The sequence below is a fragment of the Triticum dicoccoides genome, chromosome 4B (assembly GCF_002162155.2).
Source record: "Triticum dicoccoides isolate Atlit2015 ecotype Zavitan chromosome 4B, WEW_v2.0, whole genome shotgun sequence".
NCBI classification, from domain to species: domain Eukaryota; kingdom Viridiplantae; phylum Streptophyta; class Magnoliopsida; order Poales; family Poaceae; genus Triticum; species Triticum dicoccoides.
In genome coordinates, this window is record NC_041387.1 from 122,784,502 (window position 1) to 122,806,634 (window position 22,133).

Here is a 22,133-nt window from a genome sequence, read left to right on the forward strand (position 1 = left end):
ACCAACGCCAATAATTCCTATAAATACTAAAACTTTCGGGATTAACCTAGATCGGAAGTTCCGCCGCCGCAAGCCTCTGTAGCCACGAGAATTCAATCTAGGCCCTCTCTGGCACCCTGCCGGAGGGGGCCATCATCACCGGAGGCCATGGAGGAGGATCTCGGAGGGGCCATCATCTCCATGAAGGCCAAGGACCAGAGGGGGAAAGCCATGGAGGAGGAAGCACGAGGGGGAGAAACTCTCCTCCTCTCTCTTGGTGGCACCGGAGTGCCATCGGGAGGGGAATTATCGCCGCGGTGATCGTCTTCATCATCATCACCATCATCATCACCATCCTCATCTCTTTTACGCGGTCCACTCTCCCGCACCCTGCTGTAATCCCTACTTGAACATGGTGCTTTATGCTACATATTATGATCCTATGATGTGTTGCCATCTTATGATGTTTTGAGTAGATATCTTTTGTCCTTGAGTTGATTAATGATCTAGATTGGTACGAGTTGTATATTTTTTTGGTGCTATCCTATGGTGTTGGGGAACGTTGCAGAAAATTAAAATTTTTCCTACGGTTTCACCAAGATCCATCTATGAGTTCATCTAAGCAACGAGTCTAGGGAGAGAGTTTGCATCTACATACCACTTGTAGATCGCGTGCGGAAGCTTGCAAGGTGATGATGTAGTCGTACTCGACGTGATCCAAATCACCGATGACCTGCGCCGAACGGACGGCACCTCCGCGTTCAACACACGTACGGAACAGCCACGTCTCCTCCTTCTTGATCCAGCAAGGAAGGGAGGAGAGGTTGAGGGAGATGGCACCAGCAGCAGCACGACGGCGTGGTGTTGATGGAGCTGCAGTACTCCGGCAGAGCTTCGCTAAGCACTATGGAGGTGTATGAGGTGTTGGGGAGGGAGAAGGAGGCAACCAAAGGCCGAGACGTTCAGGTATGAAGTCCCTCCTCTCCCCCACTATATATAGGGGTGCCAAGGGGGGGTGGCCGGCCCTAGGAGATCCAATCTCCTAGGGGGTGCGGCGGCCAAGGGGGTTTTCCCTTCCCCCCAAGGCACCTAGGAGGTGCCTTACCCTCCTAGGACTCTTGCCCCCCTTGAACCCTAGGCGCATGGGCCTATGTGGGGCTGGTGCCCTTGGCCCATTAGGCCAAGGCGCACCCCCCACAGCCCATGTGGCCCCCCGGGACAGGTGGACCCACCCGGTGGACCCCCGGGACCCTTCCGGTGGTCCCGGTACAATACCGATAACCCCGAAACTTGTCCCGATGCCCGAAACAGGACTTCCCATATATAAATCTTTACCTCCGGACCATTCCGGAACTCCTCGTGACGTCCGGGATCTCATCCGGGACTCCGAACAACATTCTGGTTACTGCATATACATATCCCTATAACCCTAGCGTGACTGAACCTTAAGTGTGTAGACCCTACGGGTTCGGGAGACATGCAGACATGACCGAGACTATCTCAGTCAATAACCATCAGCGGGATCTGGATACCCATGATGGCTCCCACATGCTCCTCGATGTTGTCATCGGATGAACCACTATGTCGAGGATTCGATCAAACCCTGTATGCAATTCCCTTTGTCAATCGGTACGTTACTTGCCCGAGACTCGATCGTCGGTATCCCAATACCTTGTTCAGTCTCGTTACCGGCAAGTCACTTTACTCGTACCGTAATGCATGATCCCGTGTCCAACACCTTGGTCACATTGAGCTCATTATGATGATGCATTACCGAGTGGGCCCAGAGATACCTCTCCGTCATACGGAGTGACAAATCCCAGTCTCGATCCGTGTCAACCCAACAGCTACTTTCGGAGATACTTGTAATGCACCTTTATAGTCACCCAGTTACGTTGTGACGTTTGATACACCCAAGGCACTCTTACGGTATCCGGGAGTTACACGATCTCATGGTCGAAGGAAGAGATACTTGACACTTGCAAAGCTCTAGCAAAACGAACTACACGATCTTTTATGCTATGCTTAGGATTGGGTCTTGTCCATCACATCATTCTCCTAATGATGTGATCCCGTTATCAATGACATCCAATGTCCATAGTCAGGAAACCATGACTATCTGTTGATCACAACGAGCTGGTCAACTAGAGGCTTACCAGGGACATTGTGTGGTCTAAGTATTCACACGTGTATTACGATTTCCGGATAATACAGTTATAGCATGAATAAAAGACAATTATCATGAACAATGAAATATAATAATACTTTTATTATTGCCTCTAGGGCATATTTCCAACAGTCTCCCACTTGCACTAGAGTCACCAATCTAGTTACATTGTGATGAATCGAACACCCATAGAGTTCTGGTGTTGATCATGTTTTGCACGCGAGAGAGGTTTAGTCAGCGGATCTGCGACACTCAGATCCGTGTGCACTTTGCAAATCTCTATGTCTCCATCTTGAACATTTTCACGGATGGAGTTGAAACGACGCTTGATGTGCCTGGTCTTCTTGTGAAACCTGGGCTCCTTTGCGAGGGCAATAGCTCCAGTGTTGTCACAGAAGAGTTTGATCGGCCCCGACGCATTGGGTATGACTCCTAGGTCGGTGATGAACTCCTTCACCCAAATCGCTTCATGTGCTGCCTCCGAGGCTGCCATGTACTCCGCTTCACACGTAGATCCCGCCACGACGCTCTGCTTGCAGCTGCACCAGCTTACTGCTCCACCATTCAACATATACACGTATCCGGTTTGTGATTTAGAGTCATCCGGATCTGAGTCGAAGCTAGCGTCGACGTAACCCTTTACGATGAGCTCTTCGTCTCCTCCATAAACGAGAAACATGTCCTTTGTCCTTTTCAGGTACTTCAGGATATTCTTGACCGCTGACCAGTGTTCCTTGCCGGGATTACTTTGGTATCTTGCTACCAAACTTACGGCAAGGTTTACATCGGGTCTGGTACACAGCATGGCATACATAATAGATCCTATGGCTGAAGCATAGGGGATGACACTCATCTCTTCTTTATCTTTTGCCGTGGTCGGTGACTGAGCTGAGCTCAGTCTCATACCTTGTAATATAGGCAAGAACCCCTTCTTGGACTGATCCATTCTGAATCTCTTCAAAATCTTATCAAGGTATGTACTTTGTGAAAGACCTATGAGGCGTCTCGATCTATCTCTATGGATCTTGATGCCTAATATATAAGCAGCTTCTCCAAGGTCCTTCATTGAAAAACACTTATTCAAGTAGGCCTTAATGCTGTCCAGAAATTCTATATTATTTCCCATCAGGAGTATGTCATCTACATATAATATGAGAAATGCTACAGAGCTCCCACTCACTTTCTTGTAAACGCAGGCTTCTCCATAAGTCTGCATAAACCCAAACGCTTTGATCATCTCATCAAAGCGAATGTTCCAACTCCGAGATGCTTGCACCAGTCCATAAATGGATCGCTGGAGCTTGCATACTTTGTTAGCGTTCCGAGGATCGACAAAACCTTCCGGCTGCATCATATACAGTTCTTCCTTAAGATGCCCGTTAAGGAATGCTGTTTTGACGTCCATCTGCCATATCTCATAATCATAGTATGCGGCAATTGCTAACATGATTCGGACGGACTTTAGCTTCGCTACGGGAGAGAATGTCTCGTCGTAGTCAATCCCTTGAACCTGTCGATAACCCTTAGCGTCAAGTCGAGCTTTATAGATGGTAACATTACCATCCGCGTCCGTCTTCTTCTTAAAGATCCATTTGTTTTCTATCGCTCGCCGATCATCGGGCAAGTCTGTCAAAGTCCATACTTTGTTTTCATACATGGATTCTATCTCGGATTTCATGGCTTCAAGCCATTTGTTGGAATCCGGGCCCGCCATTGCTTCTTCATAGTTCGAAGGTTCATTGTTGTCTAACAACATGATTTCCAGGACAGGGTTGCCGTACCACTCTGGTGCGGAACGTGTCCTTGTGGACCTACGAAGTTCAGCAGTAACTTGATCCGAAGTACTTTGATCATTATCATGGTTTTCCTCTTCAGTTGGTGTGGGCATCACAGGAACGGTTTCCTGTGCTGCGTCACTATCCCGCTCAAGAGGTAGTACTTCATCGAGTTCTACTTTCCTCCCACTTACTTCTTTCGAGAGAAACTCTTTTTCCAGAAAGCATCCGTTCTTGGCAACAAAGATCTTGCCTTCGGATCTTAAGTAGAAGGTATACCCTATAGTTTCCTTAGGGTATCCTATGAATACACATTTTTCCGACTTGGGTTCGAGCTTTTCAGGTTGAAGTTTCTTGACATAAGCTTCGCATCCCCAAACTTTTAGAAACGACAGCTTAGGTTTCTTTCCAAACCATAATTCATACGGTGTCGTCTCAACGGATTTAGACGGTGCCCTATTTAAAGTGAATGTAGCTGTCTCTAGAGCGTATCCCCAAAATGATAGCGGTAAATCGGTAAGAGACATCATAGACCGCACCATATCCAATAGAGTGTGATTACGACGTTCGGACACACCGTTTCGCTGAGGTGTTCCAGGCGGCGTGAGCTGTGAAACGATTCCACATTTCTTTAAGTGTGTACCAAATTCGTGACTTAAGTATTCTCCTCCACGATCTGATCGTAAGAATTTTATCTTTCGGTCACGTTGATTCTCCACCTCATTCTGAAATTCCTTGAACTTTTCAAAGGTCTCAGACTTGTGTTTCATTAAGTAGACATACCCATATCTACTCAAGTCATCTGTGAGGGTGAGAACATAACGATATCCTCCGCGAGCCTCAACGCTCATTGGTCCGCACACATCGGTATGTATGATTTCCAACAAGTTGGTTGCTCGCTCCATTGTTCCGGAGAACGGAGTCTTGGTCATTTTGCCTAAGAGGCATGGTTCGCACGTGTCAAACGATTCATAATCAAGAGACTCTAAAAGTCCATCGGCATGGAGCTTCTTCATGCGCTTGACACCAATGTGACCAAGGCGGCAGTGCCACAAGTATGTGGGACTATCGTTATCAACTTTAAATCTTTTGGCATCTACACTATGAACATGTGTAATATTACGCTCGAGATTCATTAAGAATAAACCATTGACCATCGGAGCATGACCATAAAACATATCTCTCATATAAATCGAACAACCATTATTCTCAGACTTAAATGAGTAGCCATCTCGTATTAAACGAGATCCAGATACAATGTTCATGCTCAAACTTGGCACTAAATAACAATTATTAAGGTTCAAAACTAATCCCGTAGGTAAATGTAGAGGCAGCATGCCGACGGTGATCACATCGACTCTGGAACCATTCCCGACGCGCATCGTCACCTCGTCCTTCGCCAGTCTCCGTTTATTCCGCAGCTCCTGCTGTGAGTTACAAATATGAGCAACAGCACCGGTATCAAATACCCAGGAGTTACTACGAGTACTGGTAAGGTACACGTCAATCACATGTATATCAAATATACCTTTGGTGTTGCCGGCCTTCTTATCCGCTAAGTATTTGGGGCAGTTCCGCTTCCAGTGACCCTTCCCCTTGCAATAAAAGCACTCAGTCTCAGGCTTGGGTCCATTCTTTGACTTCTTCCCGGTAACTGGCTTACCAGGCGCGGCAACATCTTTGCCGTCCTTCTTGAAGTTCTTCTTACCCTTGCCCTTCTTGAACTTAGTGGTCTTATTGACCATCAACACTTGATGTTCTTTCTTGATTTCAGCCTCTGCTGACTTCAGCATCGAGAACACTTCAGGAATGGTCTTTTCCATTCCCTGCATGTTGTAGTTCATCACAAAGCTCTTGTAGCTTGGTGGGAGCGACTGGAGGATTCTGTCAATGACCGCCTCATCTGGGAGGTTAATGTTCTGCTGGGTCATACGGTTGTGCAACCCAGACATCTTTAGGATGTGCTCACTGACAGAACTGTTTTCCTCCATCTTACAACTGTAGAACTTGTCAGAGACATCATATCTCTCGACCCGGGCATGAGCTTGAAAAACTAGTTTCAGCTCTTCGAACATCTCATATGCTCCGTGATGCTCAAAACGCTTTTGGAGCCCCGGTTCTAAGCTGTAAAGCATGCCGCACTGAACGAGGGAGTAATCATCAGCGCGAGACTGCCAAGCATTCATAATGTCTTGGTTCTCTGGGATGGGAGCGTCACCTAGCGGTCCTTCTAGGACATATTGTTTCCTGGCAGCTATGAGGATGATCCTCAGGTTCCGGACCCAGTCCGTATAGTTGCTGCCATCATCTTTCAGCTTGGTTTTCTCTAGGAACGCGTTGAAGTTCATGTTGACATTAGCGTTGGCCATTGATCTACAAGACATATTTGCAAAGTTTTTAGACTAAGTTCATGATAATAAAGTTCTAATCAAATTATGAACTCCCACTTAGATTAGACATCCCTTTAGTCATCTAAGTGTTACACGATCCGAGTCGACTAGCCCGTGTCCGATCATCACGTGAGACGGACTAGTCATCGTCGGTGAACATTTTCATGTTGATCGTATCTTCCATACGACTCGTGTTCGACCTTTCGGTCTCCGTGTTCCGAGGCCATGTCTGCACATGCTAGGCTCGTCAAGTTAACCCCAAGTGTTTTCGCTGTGTAAAACTGTCTTACACCCGTTGTATGTGAACGTAAGAATCCATCACACCCGATCATCACGTGGTGCTTAGAAACGACGAACTGTAGCAACGGTGCACAGTTAGGGGAGAACACTTCTTGAAATTTTATAAGGGATCATTTTATTTACTACCGTCGTCCTAAGTAAACAAGATGCATAATACATAATAAACATCACATGCAATTATATAGTTGTGACATGATATGGCCAATATCATATAGCTCCATTGATCTTCATCTTCGGGGCTCCATGATCATCTTGTCACCGGCTTGACACCATGATCTCCATCATCATGATCTCCATCATCGTGTCTTCATGAAGTTGTCACGCCAACGACTACTTCTACTTCTATGACTAACGTTTAGCAATAAAGTAAAGTAGTTTACATGACGTTATTCAATGACACGCAGGTCATGCAAAAAATAATGACAACTCCTATGGCTCCTGCCGGTTGTCATACTCATCGACATGCAAGTCGTGAATCCTATTACAAAGAACATGATCTCATACATCACAATTCATCATTCATCACAACTTCTGGCCATATCACATCACATGATCAATCGCTGCAAAAACAAGTTAGACGTCCTCTAATTGTTGTTGCATCTTTTACGTGCCTGCAATTGGGTTCTAGCAAGAACGTTTTCTTACCTACGAATCACCACAACGTGATTTTTGTCAACTTCTATTTACCCTTCATAAGGGCCCTGTTCATCGATTCCGCTCCAACTAAGGTGGGAGAGACAGACACCCGCCAGCCACCTTATGCAACTAGTGCATGTCAATCGGTGGAACCGGTCTCACGTAAGCGTACGTGTAAGGTTGGTCCGGGCCGCTTCATCCCACAATACCGTTGAGCAAGAAAAGACTAGTAGAGGCAAGTAAGATGACAAAATCCACGCCCACAACAAAGTTGTGTTCTACTCGTGCAAAGAGAACTACGCATAGACCTAGCTCATAATGCCACTGTTGGGGAACGTTGCAGAAAATTAAAATTTTTCCTACGGTTTCACCAAGATCCATCTATGAGTTCATCTAAGCAACGAGTCTAGGGAGAGAGTTTGCATCTACATACCACTTGTAGATCGCGTGCGGAAGCTTGCAAGGTGATGATGTAGTCGTACTCGACGTGATCCAAATCACCGATGACCTGCGCCGAACGGACGGCACCTCCGCGTTCAACACACGTACGGAACAGCCACGTCTCCTCCTTCTTGATCCAGCAAGGAAGGGAGGAGAGGTTGAGGGAGATGGCACCAGCAGCAGCATGACGGCGTGGTGTTGATGGAGCTGCAGTACTCCGGCAGAGCTTCGCTAAGCACTATGGAGGTGTATGAGGTGTTGGGGAGGGAGAAGGAGGCAACCAAAGGCCGAGACGTTCAGGTATGAAGTCCCTCCTCTCCCCCACTATATATAGGGGTGCCAAGGGGGGGTGGCCGGCCCTAGGAGATCCAATCTCCTAGGGGGTGCGGCGGCCAAGGGGGTTTTTCCCTCCCCCCAAGGCACCTAGGAGGTGCCTTACCCTCCTAGGACTCTTGCCCCCCTTGAACCCTAGGCGCATGGGCCTATGTGGGGCTGGTGCCCTTGGCCCATTAGGCCAAGGCGCACCCCCCACAGCCCATGTGGCCCCCCGGGACAGGTGGACCCACCCGGTGGACCCCCGGGACCCTTCCGGTGGTCCCGGTACAATACCGATAACCCCGAAACTTGTCCCGATGCCCGAAACAGGACTTCCCATATATAAATCTTTACCTCCGGACCATTCCGGAAGTCCTCGTGACGTCCGGGATCTCATCCGGGACTCCGAACAACATTCTGGTTACTGCATATACATATCCCTATAACCCTAGCGTGACTGAACCTTAAGTGTGTAGACCCTACGGGTTCGGGAGACATGCAGACATGACCGAGACTATCTCAGTCAATAACCATCAGCGGGATCTGGATACCCATGATGGCTCCCACATGCTCCTCGATGTTGTCATCGGATGAACCACTATGTCGAGGATTCGATCAAACCCTGTATGCAATTCCCTTTGTCAATCGGTACGTTACTTGCCCGAGACTCGATCGTCGGTATCCCAATACCTTGTTCAGTCTCGTTACCGGCAAGTCACTTTACTCGTACCGTAATGCATGATCCCGTGTCCAACACCTTGGTCACATTGAGCTCATTATGATGATGCATTACCGAGTGGGCCCAGAGATACCTCTCCATCATACGGAGTGACAAATCCCAGTCTCGATCCGTGTCAACCCAACAGCTACTTTCGGAGATACCTGTAATGTACCTTTATAGTCACCCAGTTACGTTGTGACGTTTGGTACACCCAAGGCATTCTTACGGTATCCGGGAGTTACACGATCTCATGGTCGAAGGAAGAGATACTTGACACTTGCAAAGCTCTAGCAAAACGAACTACACGATCTTTTATGCTATGCTTAGGATTGGGTCTTGTCCATCACATCATTCTCCTAATGATGTGATCCCGTTATCAATGACATCCAATGTCCATAGTCAGGAAACCATGACTATCTGTTGATCACAACGAGCTGGTCAACTAGAGGCTTACCAGGGACATTGTGTGGTCTAAGTATTCACACGTGTATTACGATTTCCGGATAATACAGTTATAGCATGAATAGAAGACAATTATCATGAACAATGAAATATAATAATACTTTTATTATTGCCTCTAGGGCATATTTCCAACATATGGTGCCCTCCGTGTTGCGCAAGCGTGAGGGATTCCCGCTGTAGGGTGTTGCAATACGTTCATGATTCGCTTATAGTGGGTTGCTAGAGTGACAGAAGCTTAAACCCGAGTAAGGGGGTTGTTGCGTATGGGATAAAAGGGGACTTGATGCTTTAATGCTATGGTTGGGTTTTACCTTAACGAATCTTTTAGTATTTGCGGATGCTTGCTAGAGTTTCCAATCATAAGAGCATATGATCCAAGTAGGAAAAGTATGCTAGTTTATGCCTCTCCCTCATATATGAAATTGCAATGACGACTATCGATTGCTTAGGACAATTCTGCACAACGATCCACCATTATTCCACACACGCTACTTATATTATTTAGTATTATATTCTAACTTTATGATAATAGCACCTACTTTTATGTTTTAGCTCTCCGATTTCACACAAAGTTATCCTCTTCATACCCACAACACAGTTTTATTTCTCGTTTCTAGTTGGAAGCAAACGTTCGGTGCACGTAGAGTCGTATCAGTGGCAGATAGGGCTTGAGAGAATATTGATCTTACCTTTAGCTCCTTGTGGGTTCGACATTCCATACTTATCACTTCCACCTTTGGGAATTGCTACGATGATTCCCTGCCCTTGGGGATTATCAGACTGGTGCAAGCCTCTTGGAGTTGGAATAAACGTTTTCATAGTGTGATCAAAGCATATGGTTTTATACAGACTTTTGGAGAATCCTGTATTTACAAGAAAGTGAGTGGGAGCTCTGTAGCATTTCTAATATTATATGTGGATGACATAGTGTTGATTGGAAATGATATAGAATTTCTGAGCATAAAAGGATACTTGCATAAAATCTTTTCAATGAAAGACCTCGGTGAATCTGCTTATATATTGGGCATCAAGATCTATAGAGATAGATCAAGACGCTTAATTGGACTTTCACAAAGCACATGCCTCGATAAGATTTTGAAGAAGTTCAAAATGGACCAGACAAAGAAAGGGTTCTTGCCTGTGTTACAAGGTGTGAAGTTGAGTGAGACTCAATGCTCGAGCACTGCAGAAGATAGAGAGAAAATGAAAGTCATTCCCTATGCTTCAGCCATAGGTTCTATCATGTATGCAATGCTGTGTACCAGACCTGATGTGTGCCTTGCTATAAGTATAGTAGGGAGGTACCAAAGTAATCCAGGAGTGGATCACTGGACAGCAGTCAAGAACATCCTGAAATACCTGAAAATGACTAAGGACATGTTTCTTGTTTATGGAGGTGACAAAGAGCTCGTCATAAATGGTTACGTCGATGCAAGCTTTGACACTGATCCGGATGACTCTAAGTCGCAAACCGAATACGTGTTTATATTGAATGGTGGAGCTGTCAGTTGGTGCAGTTCTAAGCAGAGCGTCGTGGCGGGATCTACGTGTGAAGCGGAATACATAGCTGCTTCAGAAGCAGCAAATGAAGGAGTCTGGAAGAAGGAGTTCACATCTGATCTAGGCGTCATACCTAGTGCATCGGGTCCAATGAAAATCTTTTGTGACAATACTGGAGCAATTTCCTTAGCGAAGGAATCCAGATTTCACAAGAGAACTAAGCACATCAAGAGATGCTTCAATTCCATCCGTCATCAAGTGTCAGAAGGGGACATAGAGATTTGCAAGTTACATACGGATCTGAATGTTGCAGACTCGTTAACTAAGCCTCTCTCACGAGTAAAACATGATCAGCACCAAGACTCCATGGGTGTTAGAATCATTACAATGTAACCTAGATTATTGACTCTAGTGCAAGTGGGAGACTGAAGGAAATATGCCCTAGAGGCAATAATAAAGTTGTTATTTATATTTCCTTATATCATGATAAATGTTTATTATTCATGCTAGAAATGTATTAACCGGAAACTTAGTACATGTGTGAATACATAGACAAACAGAGTGTCACTAGTATGCCTCTACTTGACTAGCTCGTTGATCAAAGATGGTTAAGTTTCCTAGCCATTGACATGAGTTATCATTTGATGAACGGGATCACATAACTAGAGAATGATGTGATTGACATGACCTCGTTTAGTTTGTTGTTATTGCTTTCTTCATAACTTATACATGTTCCTATGACTATGAGATTATGCAACTCCTGAATACCGGAGGAACACTTAGTGTGCTATCAAACGTCACAACGTAACTGGGTGATAATAAAGATGTTCTATAGGTGTTTCCGATGGTGTTTGTTGGGTTGGCATAGATCGAGATTAGGATTTGTCACTCCATGTTTTGAAGAGGTATCTCTGGGCCCTCTCGGTAATGACATCACTATAAGCCTTGCAAGCAATGTGACTAATGAGTTAATCACAGGATGATGCATTATGGAACGAGTAAAGAGACTTGCCGGTAACGAGATTGAACTAGGTATTGAGATACCGACGATCGAATCTCGGGCAAGTAACATACCGATGACAAAGGGAACAACGTATGTTGTTATGCGATTTGACCGATAAAGATCTTCGTAGAATATGTAGGAACCAATATGAGCATCCAGGTTCCGCTATTGGTTATTGACTGGAGATGAGTCTTGGTCATGTCTACATAGTTCTCGAACCCGTAGGGTCCGCATGCTTAACGTTCGATGATGATCGATATTATGAGTTTATGTGTTTTGATGTACCAAAGGTAGTTCGGTGTCCCGGATGTGATCACGGACATGACGGGGAGTCTCGAAATGGTCGAGACATAAAGATTGATATATTGGATGACTATATTTGGACACCGAAAATGTACCGTAGAAGTTTCCGATAAAACCGGAGTGCCGAGGGTTACCGGAACCCCCCAGGGGAACTAATGGGCCACATGGGCCTTAGTGTAGAGAGAGGGGCGGCTAGGGCAGGCCGCGCGCCCCCTCCCTCTTAGGTCCGAATTGGACTACTGAGGGGGGGGGGGGGCGGCGCCTCGCTTTCCTTCTCCCTCTCTCCCTCTCCTTCCTTCCCCCTCTATTCCCTTATTGGAAACCTACTAGGAATAGGATTCCTAGTAGGAATCCTACTTGGGGCGCGCCCTATGAGGGTCGGCCGTCCTCTCCCTTGCTCCTTTATATACGGGGGCAGGGGGGCACCCTAGAACACACAAGTTGACAGTTGTCTTAGCCGTGTGCGGTGCCCCCCTCCACAGATTTCCACCTCGGTCATATCGTTGAAGTGCTTAGGCAAAGCCCTGCGTCGGTAACTTCATCAACATCGTCATCACGCCGTCGTGCTGACAAAACTCTCCCTTGACCTCAGCTGGATCTAGAGTTCATGGGACGTCACCGAGCTGAATGTGTGCAGATCACGGAGGTGCCGTACCTTCGGTGCTAGGACCAGTCAGATCGTGAAGACGTACGACTACTTCAACCGCGTTGTCATAACGCTTCTGCTTTCGGTCTACGAGGGTACGTAGACAACACTCTTCCCTCTCGTTGCTATGCATCACCTAGATAGATGTTGCGTGGTCGTAGGATTTTTTTTTAAATTACTGCGTTCCCTAACATCTTACACGATTATCTGCATCGACGTCGTAATCATAGAAGAACTCTGTGTTGATCTTTTCTAGCTTCTCGAAGAAATCCAGAAGCTTCTTGGCGTCATCTTGAGACTCTTCTCTAGCAAACTTACGATTCCTGCATTTCAAACGTAATGCAAACTCATCTTATCAAACAAGAAATAATTACCCACAGAATGCTAAAGTGATATGTTCTATGACGTGCTTACTTGTTGACCCAGTCGCGGCTAGTATGACCCATGAACTGCAAACCATCGGACATATGCGATAGCGTTGACATCATCTGTGTGTGTGATTGTCCAGCTGCATGTCCTTCACCAACTGTCAATCAAAGGATCATCTCTTTTGTGTGAGTGCATGTGCAAAAGCATCCTGGGGCTTTCGAGCATCTTGTGATTGTGGTTAAGCTCAACTGTTTGTATCACAAAACTCTCATTCTTCCTCTCTTTGACTCTAATTATTGCCTTGCATCCAATCCTTTTTGATGTCTTCTCACGTTTCCGATCATAATCTGCCACAATCTGCTTGCACGTCCCTTCTCTTGTGCAGACAATGTAGGCATTTGTTTTGTGTTTCGCCTTCCTGCATATGCCAAACCCTGCATATCTTGGATAAGTGTTGTAAAAGTCCCATGCATTGTCGTACGAGGTGAACTTCATTCCAGGGACAAGTATGAGGTTTGGCGGCATGTTTTTATCCTGCATCAAGTGCAATGCTCTATGAGACAAAGTGTACTGTTCTATTTAAATACGAGGACTGCATACGAGTTAAGAAAGCACTGCAATGTTACTATGTTTTCGGAAGAGTCGACTGTATTAGATGTTAGGCCAAACTTCACATAAAATGTCAGTGCACTGCAATGCTATCTGAATGGACAACAAATATTATTATTTTTCAGGACATAAACTTACATGTGTGTAATGTCGTTCATCCGATGCCGTTTGCAGCTCGCCGAGTTGTATTGGACATGATAGAGTTATAGCAGATATGTGTAGTTGAGGATCTCACGGTGGCAATAGTAGGAGGACTTGTACCCGCCGTTGACTTCTGACCGAGGCACCCTTGGTGGTCACAGTGTTGAACTTGATGCAGCAGGTGCACTTGGAGCTACATTTTTCGGTGCAGCATGTGCATGTCGAGCTCTATTTTGTCGTGCAGTAGGTGCACACTGAGCTTTGTTTTGTGGTGCAGCAGGTGGACGCGGTGGTAATCCAGTGTTGTGGTGATGTCTCACTGGATTGGTTTGAAATTGTTGGAGTGGCGGCACATCATCATAATCATCATCTTCTGCAACATCATGGTCAACAACATCATTGTTTTCTGTTTGGACATGCTGTCCAAATGTAGTGAACTCGTGCTTGTACTCTGGGATGAGAAATTTTATTGGCTCATCTTCATCGTCATCATCTTCATCATCCTGTTGGTGAGTGCCCTCCCACATGAAGGTGACATCGTCGCCATCTTCGACTACCTCTTCTTCATGGAAAAAAAAATCTTCTTTCGAAGAGTATTGCACCATGTTTGTTGTTATGAAGAATTCTCGAGGAATCTCATGGATAACCCAGCCAGTGTCTCTTCCGGAAAAGCTTGACTCTTCCGAAAGTTGATGGTGCATGGTTTGTCAATTATGCGCGGCATTTTGTTTCTGCTCAACGTCATTTCCTACACAAAACGGCCGAGCTGCATTGTCAGGTAAAATGAACTGAATCATACGAACTGCATTGTGTTTAAAAGGGTACTGCGGATTTTGTTCTCATTTTTCAAAAATTGTCTAGAATTTCTAAATGTGTTCTAATGTTTCAAAAATTGTTAGTGTTTTTGATAAAATGTTCTCATTTTTCAAAAAATGTTCATATATCATAAGATGTTCACATATTCAAAAGATGTTCGCGTTTTACAAAAATGTTCATGATTTCAAAGCATGTTCCTGTTTTCTATTTTTGTTTGGAATTAGAAAGTTTTTTCCATACATTTTTTTCATAGATTAAAAAATGTTCGAGATTAAAAATTTGTTCAAGTTTTAAAATAACGCGGAGTAAAAAATGTTTTGAATTAAAAAATTATTTCGTTTCATTGTTTTCCTAATTTTTCATGAAACATTAAAAAATGTGTAAAGTTTGTTTTAAATGTGCCGCTTCGTTGAGATTTAAAAAATAAATCGCGCTTTCCTTATAGCAGCAACAACCGTCATCTCCAGTGACTTGTGTCACACGAAATCAAAAGTCGCGAGTTCGATCCCAGGCAGCGCCTCTCTGGTTTCGGTTATTTTTTACGTCGCTCTCTCCTTCCTTTCCTCTTAGTGGGCCGGCTCAGTCGCTGGTCACTCTGTGCGTCTGCGCGCTGTTGGACGCATATAGTCACCGCAGTGCTTTTCCGCAAAGACTATTTATCGCATTAAGCGATTGTCGCGGGATGTCGCACTGAAGCGTTTTGTGTAATCGGGCTGGCCCATGTTCACGCATAAAAGGAAAAATAACATATGGGAGAAGCAGGATTCGATACCTAATCTTCTTGGAAGATCTAGCTCTGCTAGCCACTCCAACCAAATCGGGCTCATGATAAGAATGAGAAGCGTTTTGTAGTTGAGGCGAGTTAAGCCGGGTTTCCATTTGTTTTTACAGTTTTTTTTTTCATTTTTCTCTTTGCTTTCTTTTGTTTTTTTCTTCGCCGGGCTTTTGTTTCTTTTTCGGTTTTCCTTCAAATGTTTGTTCAAAATTTTGTCAAATACTTGTTCAACATTTTCTTAAATGCTTGTTCACCCTTTTTCAAATACTTGCACACAATTTTTTCAAATGCTTGTTCAACACTTTTCAAACAACTATTCAACACTTTTCAAATACTTATTCAACATTTTTATATACATGATCAACATTTTTTCAAATACTTGTCAACATTTTTTTCAAACACATGGTCAACATTTTTCTAAATTTTGTTTAACATTTTTCAAATACTTGTTAAACATCTTTGTATACATGATCAATATTTTTTCAAATACTTGTACAATAGTTTTTAAATACGTGTTCACCATTTTTAAAATACTTGTTCAACATTTTTATATACATGATCAACCTTTTTTAAATACTTGTACAATAGTTTTTCAAATACGTGTTCAATATTTTTCAAATACTTGTTCAATATTTTTTAAATACTCATTCAACATTTTTCAAATCGTTTTTCTACATTTTTAAATACTCTTTCAATATTTTTCAAATATTTATGCTAGAGTGGATTTTATACTTATATATTTAGAATATTTAAAGTATAAGCAAAACTACAAATCTAAAAGCAAAAAAGACAATAGAAAACGTAAAACAAAACTGAGAATGTGCCCAACAGCGAACCTGGGCCGGCCCATGTGCACTGCCTCTCTCATCGACGCGAGCGCTCCCCAGGTCTCGCTGAACGCGAGGAATAGAAGCGCCGCGGTGCTTTTCGAGGTAGAAGATAGACTTGCATCGCCACCGTGGGCCGGCTGCGGCCCACGGTGGAGGACCAAGGTCCAACCCAAACTAGCGGTTAAAGGGAACATAACCCTAGTAACGATGGGGCTACCCAGTCTCCCTACCCACCGCTCATTCTCGCAATAGGAGGAGCTGAGGCGGCTGGTTGCTCCCCTTTTGCTCCGGCTGCAATCTCATCTCGATCTCCGACCCTGATCGTCCCCAACCTCCCCCCTCCCGCACAAATCCATCCACATACCCAAGGCGGAGAGGAGAGCCAACCGATCTAGGATCCATCCACACACCGGAGAGGAAGAGCTTGACGGCTCTCGATCTGGAATCCATGGACAGCGAGCTGGCTGATTTTGCTGCTTCTTACCTCGGCGAGGAGGAAGCCGTCAAGAAGCCTGACAGCAGTCCATCCGCAGGAGAGCGGAAGGTATTGATTTTACGCAGGCCCACAATCACACAGGATCCCCCGTTCCTGAATCCCCCTGCTTATGGCTACCCGGACGGCGGTGGCGACCAGCCAAGCTTCGTCCTCATCGAGCCACACGCCTACTTTGCCGACCGCCTCAACGCCACCACCGCCGACTGCGGCTTGGAGGGTCTCGGTCTCCGGGGGAAAATCAAGGTCACCTTCTGCACCGCCCAACCGCCGCAAGTCTCCTACCTCTGCGTCCATGCCACCGACTACGACCACACCGTGTTCGCCTACCCGCCTCACATAGTCGCCACAGAGACTGAGGGCGGCCTCGTCCTTCTATCCGTCGTAGTGGGTGGCCGCCCATCCTATGCCTCGCTTCGCCTCAAACAACACTACTTTGCCTACAACGCAAGCGTCCCTGAGCTCAAGCACATCAAGCAGCCGGGCGACGACCACCCAGTCAACGATCACTCCTTTGCCATTGTGAGCAATGGCAAACCTGACTGCACCTTCGTCCTTGCCGCACAAGCTGATAGGTTTGGGCATGGCAATCCTTCTCACCTCTGCCTGTATCAATCTGGTACCAACTCCTGGAGCAAAGTGCTGGTAAATGTCGATTCAGTCCCCTACCAGCTCACCACATACAAGGCAATCACCTTAAAAGGAGATTTAGGCCTAGTAGCCTGGGTCGATCTCTCACATATGATCACCTTCTGCAACGTGCTGGACAAAAGCCCCAAGCTCCGTTTCTTAAGACTACCGACCGAGCCGCAGTATGCAATTGGATCGCCGGCTGTTCGGGATGTTTCCCTCCTTAATGGCTCCATCAGGTTTGTTGAGCTGCTGCACCACGACCATGGTTGGAAGGCCACAATATGGAGCATCAAGACTGGTGTCTTCTCCAAAAAGGCTTGGCACATCCATCATGAGCTTGAGCTTGATTCCTCTGATATACCTGAACCATCGCTGCCTAAGCTGAACGTCCATGAAGGTGTCACAGCTCAGCCAACCTTGTCGACTCTCGACATTGGCCTGCCCAAGCTGAGTCTCCAAGATGATTGCATTCTTTACCTCCTAGCCAAGATTGACTATCGTGACAAGGAACACACAGCATGGGTGCTTGCTGTTGACATGAAGAACAAGACTGTCCAGAGAGTGGCCGAGTTTAGCCCCAAAAGGTCTATCGCCTTGTCCACCGGCTACGATTCAAGTAGGATCTCCAAATATCTCAAAGTTGGTCCAGGTAACTGTTTCCACCGCTGCCTTACCATCTGCCACTTCCATTGCATGCTGAATTACATTACCAGATTAATGCAAGTTCTTCTTGGTGGAGGGGTATCATCATATCACACACATAGACAGTGTAGGGTGGGTTTAGTACGAAATAAGATATGCTAGGTTAATCATACCGTTCATCTCAAAGACAGGTTTAGGATCGGTGACGTTTGGTGCTATGGATTTGGGAAGAACCTGATGAGGTGTTGAACACATTATATTATAGATACACAACACCGACAACACATGAGTGTAACATGTGGTGGAAGCAGATATACGGCCAATACTCAAGTCAAATGCTAGCATTTTGGATACCACAGTTCCTATTGTTGCGGTGAAATTCTCACCGGAACAATTAACTTTTCCTGTCACACATTTCACCTTGGGTGTTGCTGCATTCTACTACTATAAACTACTCCCTCCGGCCCATAATACAAGATGTTAACATATTATATTATGGGACGGAGGTAGTATTTACTTATAGAGCGCTACATCTTGTAAACAAGTTTGGCCTTTTTCAGCAGTCCGTTTCACAAGGAAGTCTAAAGTAGTGGTTATATATATTAGAGCCGTGCTACGAAGTTGTGCATGGATTAGCTTTTTGTTTCTTCCAAACTATTACTGAAACATGCTAAATTTGGCATGGCAGGTAAAGGCGTGAATAGGGAAATGACCTGTGATCCCCCCTTGCAAGAAGATGAGCTGGGACCGGAGAGGATGTCATTCTGATAGTGGAAGGAGTTTACATGTGAGATGAACTGGACTATATGATCTGAGAATAATGCCTATGTGTCGATGGAGGGGGTAGTGGATTATGGATGATCATCTCTCTGGACTGTCTTTCATTTGTCTGTTAATTTTAGGATTATGAATACTCTCAAAGATTCCTCACCTTGTTTTATTATATGTATCCATCTTGTCTCACCACCTATTCTTATCGCTTATCTGCAATAAGAACTTTCCATGAACTAGTATATTATGTCAGTTGTACTGCCCTCTGTATTGACTGCATGCTGCTTTCTTTTGTTGGCATCATAACTTCTTTGAGTTACCATGTGTCTGGTTATGTTTGACCCAAAACTATACTTGGGTGGGTGGTGTGGATTTTATCAAAAAACTGGCCGACAGGTGAGCGAGCCATGCGGGAAGGCTTTATTGTGATATGATAATTGTTTATTTCTTCCTGTAATAATGTCTGCCTTTTGTTCCCCCCCTTTACTAGATGACCCTGGACGACTTGCTAAATCAGTGCATTTTTAGGATGATGTGAAATGTGTTATACATTTCCGTTAGACATTTGCTGCAACCACATAATCAGGAAATATGCATCAAATCCTGTCAGCCTAGGCTAAGCTTTGATTTGATAATCATTCATTATGAAGTTAAAACACTTACGTTCATCTTTGACTACTACGGTGTTAAATGACACCTGAAAAGATAATTTGACCAGAATTATCCATTATATCAGTTTGGCCATTACTTTTGTCCTACTACTTAGTTTTGCCATTGGAAGCTACAATTGCTGGAAAATGTCATGTGTTTGTTCAAAGATACCATTAGACACCTAAAAAATTGTATCGAATGCCATTAGACGTTGTTACATGTTATATTGCTCAAAATACCCCTAATTCAACATGTCAGCTCTTTATATCTCGCAATGATAAGTGTGAGCCCCACTTGTCATGAGCCCCACTTGTCACGAGTAAGTAAACGAATAATTTTAGAGGAAAATAAAAACGCTATTGGGATCAAGTGGGACGCACACTATCGTAGTGAGATAGTTATATGATCAAAATACCCCTAGCCCTACATGTCAGTTCTTTCTATCTTACAATGACAAGTTATCATTGTGAGCCTCATTTGTCAGGAGTAAGCAAATAATTTTAGAGAAAAATAAAAACGCTATTCGGACGCACACTATCATAGTGTACTAGTGGTTGGGCCGCCACCCGAGACGTGATGGTGTGCCTGGCTGCTTGTTGCTCATTTAGCTGATTTGTTTGCTCTCTAATAGGGTTAGTGTACATGTATATGTGTTGTAACCGAGAAATTATGAGTTCAGAACAACTTAAACTGATTGTAGAGATAATGTGGACCACCCATTATAGTTTTTTTTGCATATGTTTGTATTTATAGCACAAGAAAGAAGACATACGGAGATACAGTCGGATGGTATGGAAAATGCATTACGGATAACTCTTATTACTGTCACCGCGCTCCACTGACCCGAGCTCGCCTTCCTCATCGCATGCTCGAGCAGCTGCTCATCGGCGCCACCTTTGACTCGCCATAGAGTAGTCCTCAATGTAGACCATGTCCCTCTCGACCTAGATGTAGACCTTGTGTCGGGGATATACCCCGCGGTATATGACTCGGCCGGATATATGACCCGACCGGGACTTGGAGTTTCATCGGTAACCCACCCGAAGACTGGTGATTCACTGGTCTAGCGACTCACTAATGACCCCGACGGCAGGTCAGGTTGATGACAAGGCCCAAGGCCCAGTAGGCCGGCTCATGTTATGATAGCCGGCTTAAGAGAAAGACGTAAGGAGTATTCCCTTACAAAGGAAGTAAGACTAGGATTCCACTTGTAATAGATTAGTCGTAATCCTACTAGGACTCCACATGTAACCCGCCCCTTCAACTTATATAAGGAGGGGCAGGGCACCCAAAGAGGGGGAGAGTTTTTTAGACAGACAAAGTCAATAGCTCTCGGGAGAGAGGTAGCCAAAGATCACCCTTGTAATCGTGAGCACCATGATCAATATCAACGAAGCAGGATGTAGACTTTTACCTCCACTGTGAAGGGTCGAACCTGGGTAAAAAACCTCGCGTCTCTCGTCCCACTCAACCCCTCTCAAGCTACTACGTAGATGCGTTGGCCTCACGACTAAGTCCTCACACTAAGACATCTGCCGTGACAAAACCACGATAGTTGGCGCCCACCATGCGGCCCGCGTACGGTGATTTGTGTTCTTGAAGAGATCTCTCTCAGGGGTCGAGAAGCTCGCGGTCGGCCAGATTCAAATTTCAACTGGTTTAGTTTTCATCAATAACAACGAATACCCGCCGTACCGATGCCCTCAGGCACGTCAACAACATGGCATCATGCACGTGGTTAAATTTTTTTAGTTGTGCGGTATGCTGCGCACCGCTGCGGGCGGATGATCCGGCGAGACCGGATTGAAAACGCCCTAGAGGCCAAGACGGACATCAATTCTTTTCTACAGTACTTTACCTGCTGTCGCCAAAACTGTTAAAAGCTTTATTCTCCTAACACTAATGCCCACACGTGTGGCACTTCTCCAACTCGCCCACATGTCTTGATCGCCGTCGATTCATTTTTGCATGAATCTTGACACAGGAAGGCAGATTTCGTGTGCCACGTAGGACAAGGCCGGTGTGTGGTGTGTAGTTAGCTCGCCCGCACGCCGTTTCTCCCTCGGACGACAGTGGTTTGCGGGTCGGGGCGTGCGGTGGAACTGCCGTCGCGCCCGCACGCCGCGCACGACTTCGGTTGGCCTCTCCTACGACTCGCCATTCCTCCCCTCACTACGGTTCATTACTCCCATTCATATTCACTTCTCCCCAACCCACCATCCACATCAGTTCCATTCGATTGGAGGAGAAGACGAGAGGAGGAGGAGGCGGCGGCGGAAGAGTCGATGGCATTCGCGGCCGTTGCTGGGGTTCACCGGATCGGAGTGTCGTCGCCGGAGCAGCCGCAGTGAGAAGGTAAGGCTATCGAAGACGGTCGCATTGCTCCCTGCGAAATCTTCCCCCTCCCTCCATGGTCACATTCCCCTCAAGCATTCTCGAGATTTCGGCGGATTGGCGGCGCTCCGGTGTCCCCGTCGGTGCAGGAGTTGCGTGCGTACCATTTAGGGCGGCATTGGGCAGTTTCCTCGCCGTCGCGGTGGTAGTCATGCCGGTGAGGCTCGCCCGGTCGGCAACCACATCCTTATATACGAGAGATTAGTTCCTGCATTTTCCTGTGCGAGTGATTTCTAGTTGTTAGTTCTGATTTTGACTTGAAGGCTATGGCCATCACTGTTCTTAGGGCGTTTTTTGTTGTTGAATTCAGGGTATGATAGTTCTATATGAACCCTAGATCTAGTTAGGTGCAATTCAAAGTGTAGGATAAT

The 22,133-nt window shown here is 45.5% G+C and overlaps 1 protein-coding gene across 1 annotated transcript; it reads left to right on the forward strand.

Annotated features, from left to right (window-relative positions):
• Positions 1 to 16,393: 16,393 nt before the first annotated feature.
• LOC119295391 lies at positions 16,394 to 19,036 on the forward strand. The gene is made up of 2 exons (XM_037573811.1): positions 16,394 to 17,953; positions 18,635 to 19,036. Exons 1-2 carry the CDS (start codon positions 16,627 to 16,629, stop codon positions 18,712 to 18,714), a joined length of 1,407 nt encoding a protein of 468 aa, XP_037429708.1. The 5' UTR covers positions 16,394 to 16,626; the 3' UTR covers positions 18,715 to 19,036.
• The last annotated feature ends 3,097 nt before the right edge of the window (positions 19,037 to 22,133 follow it).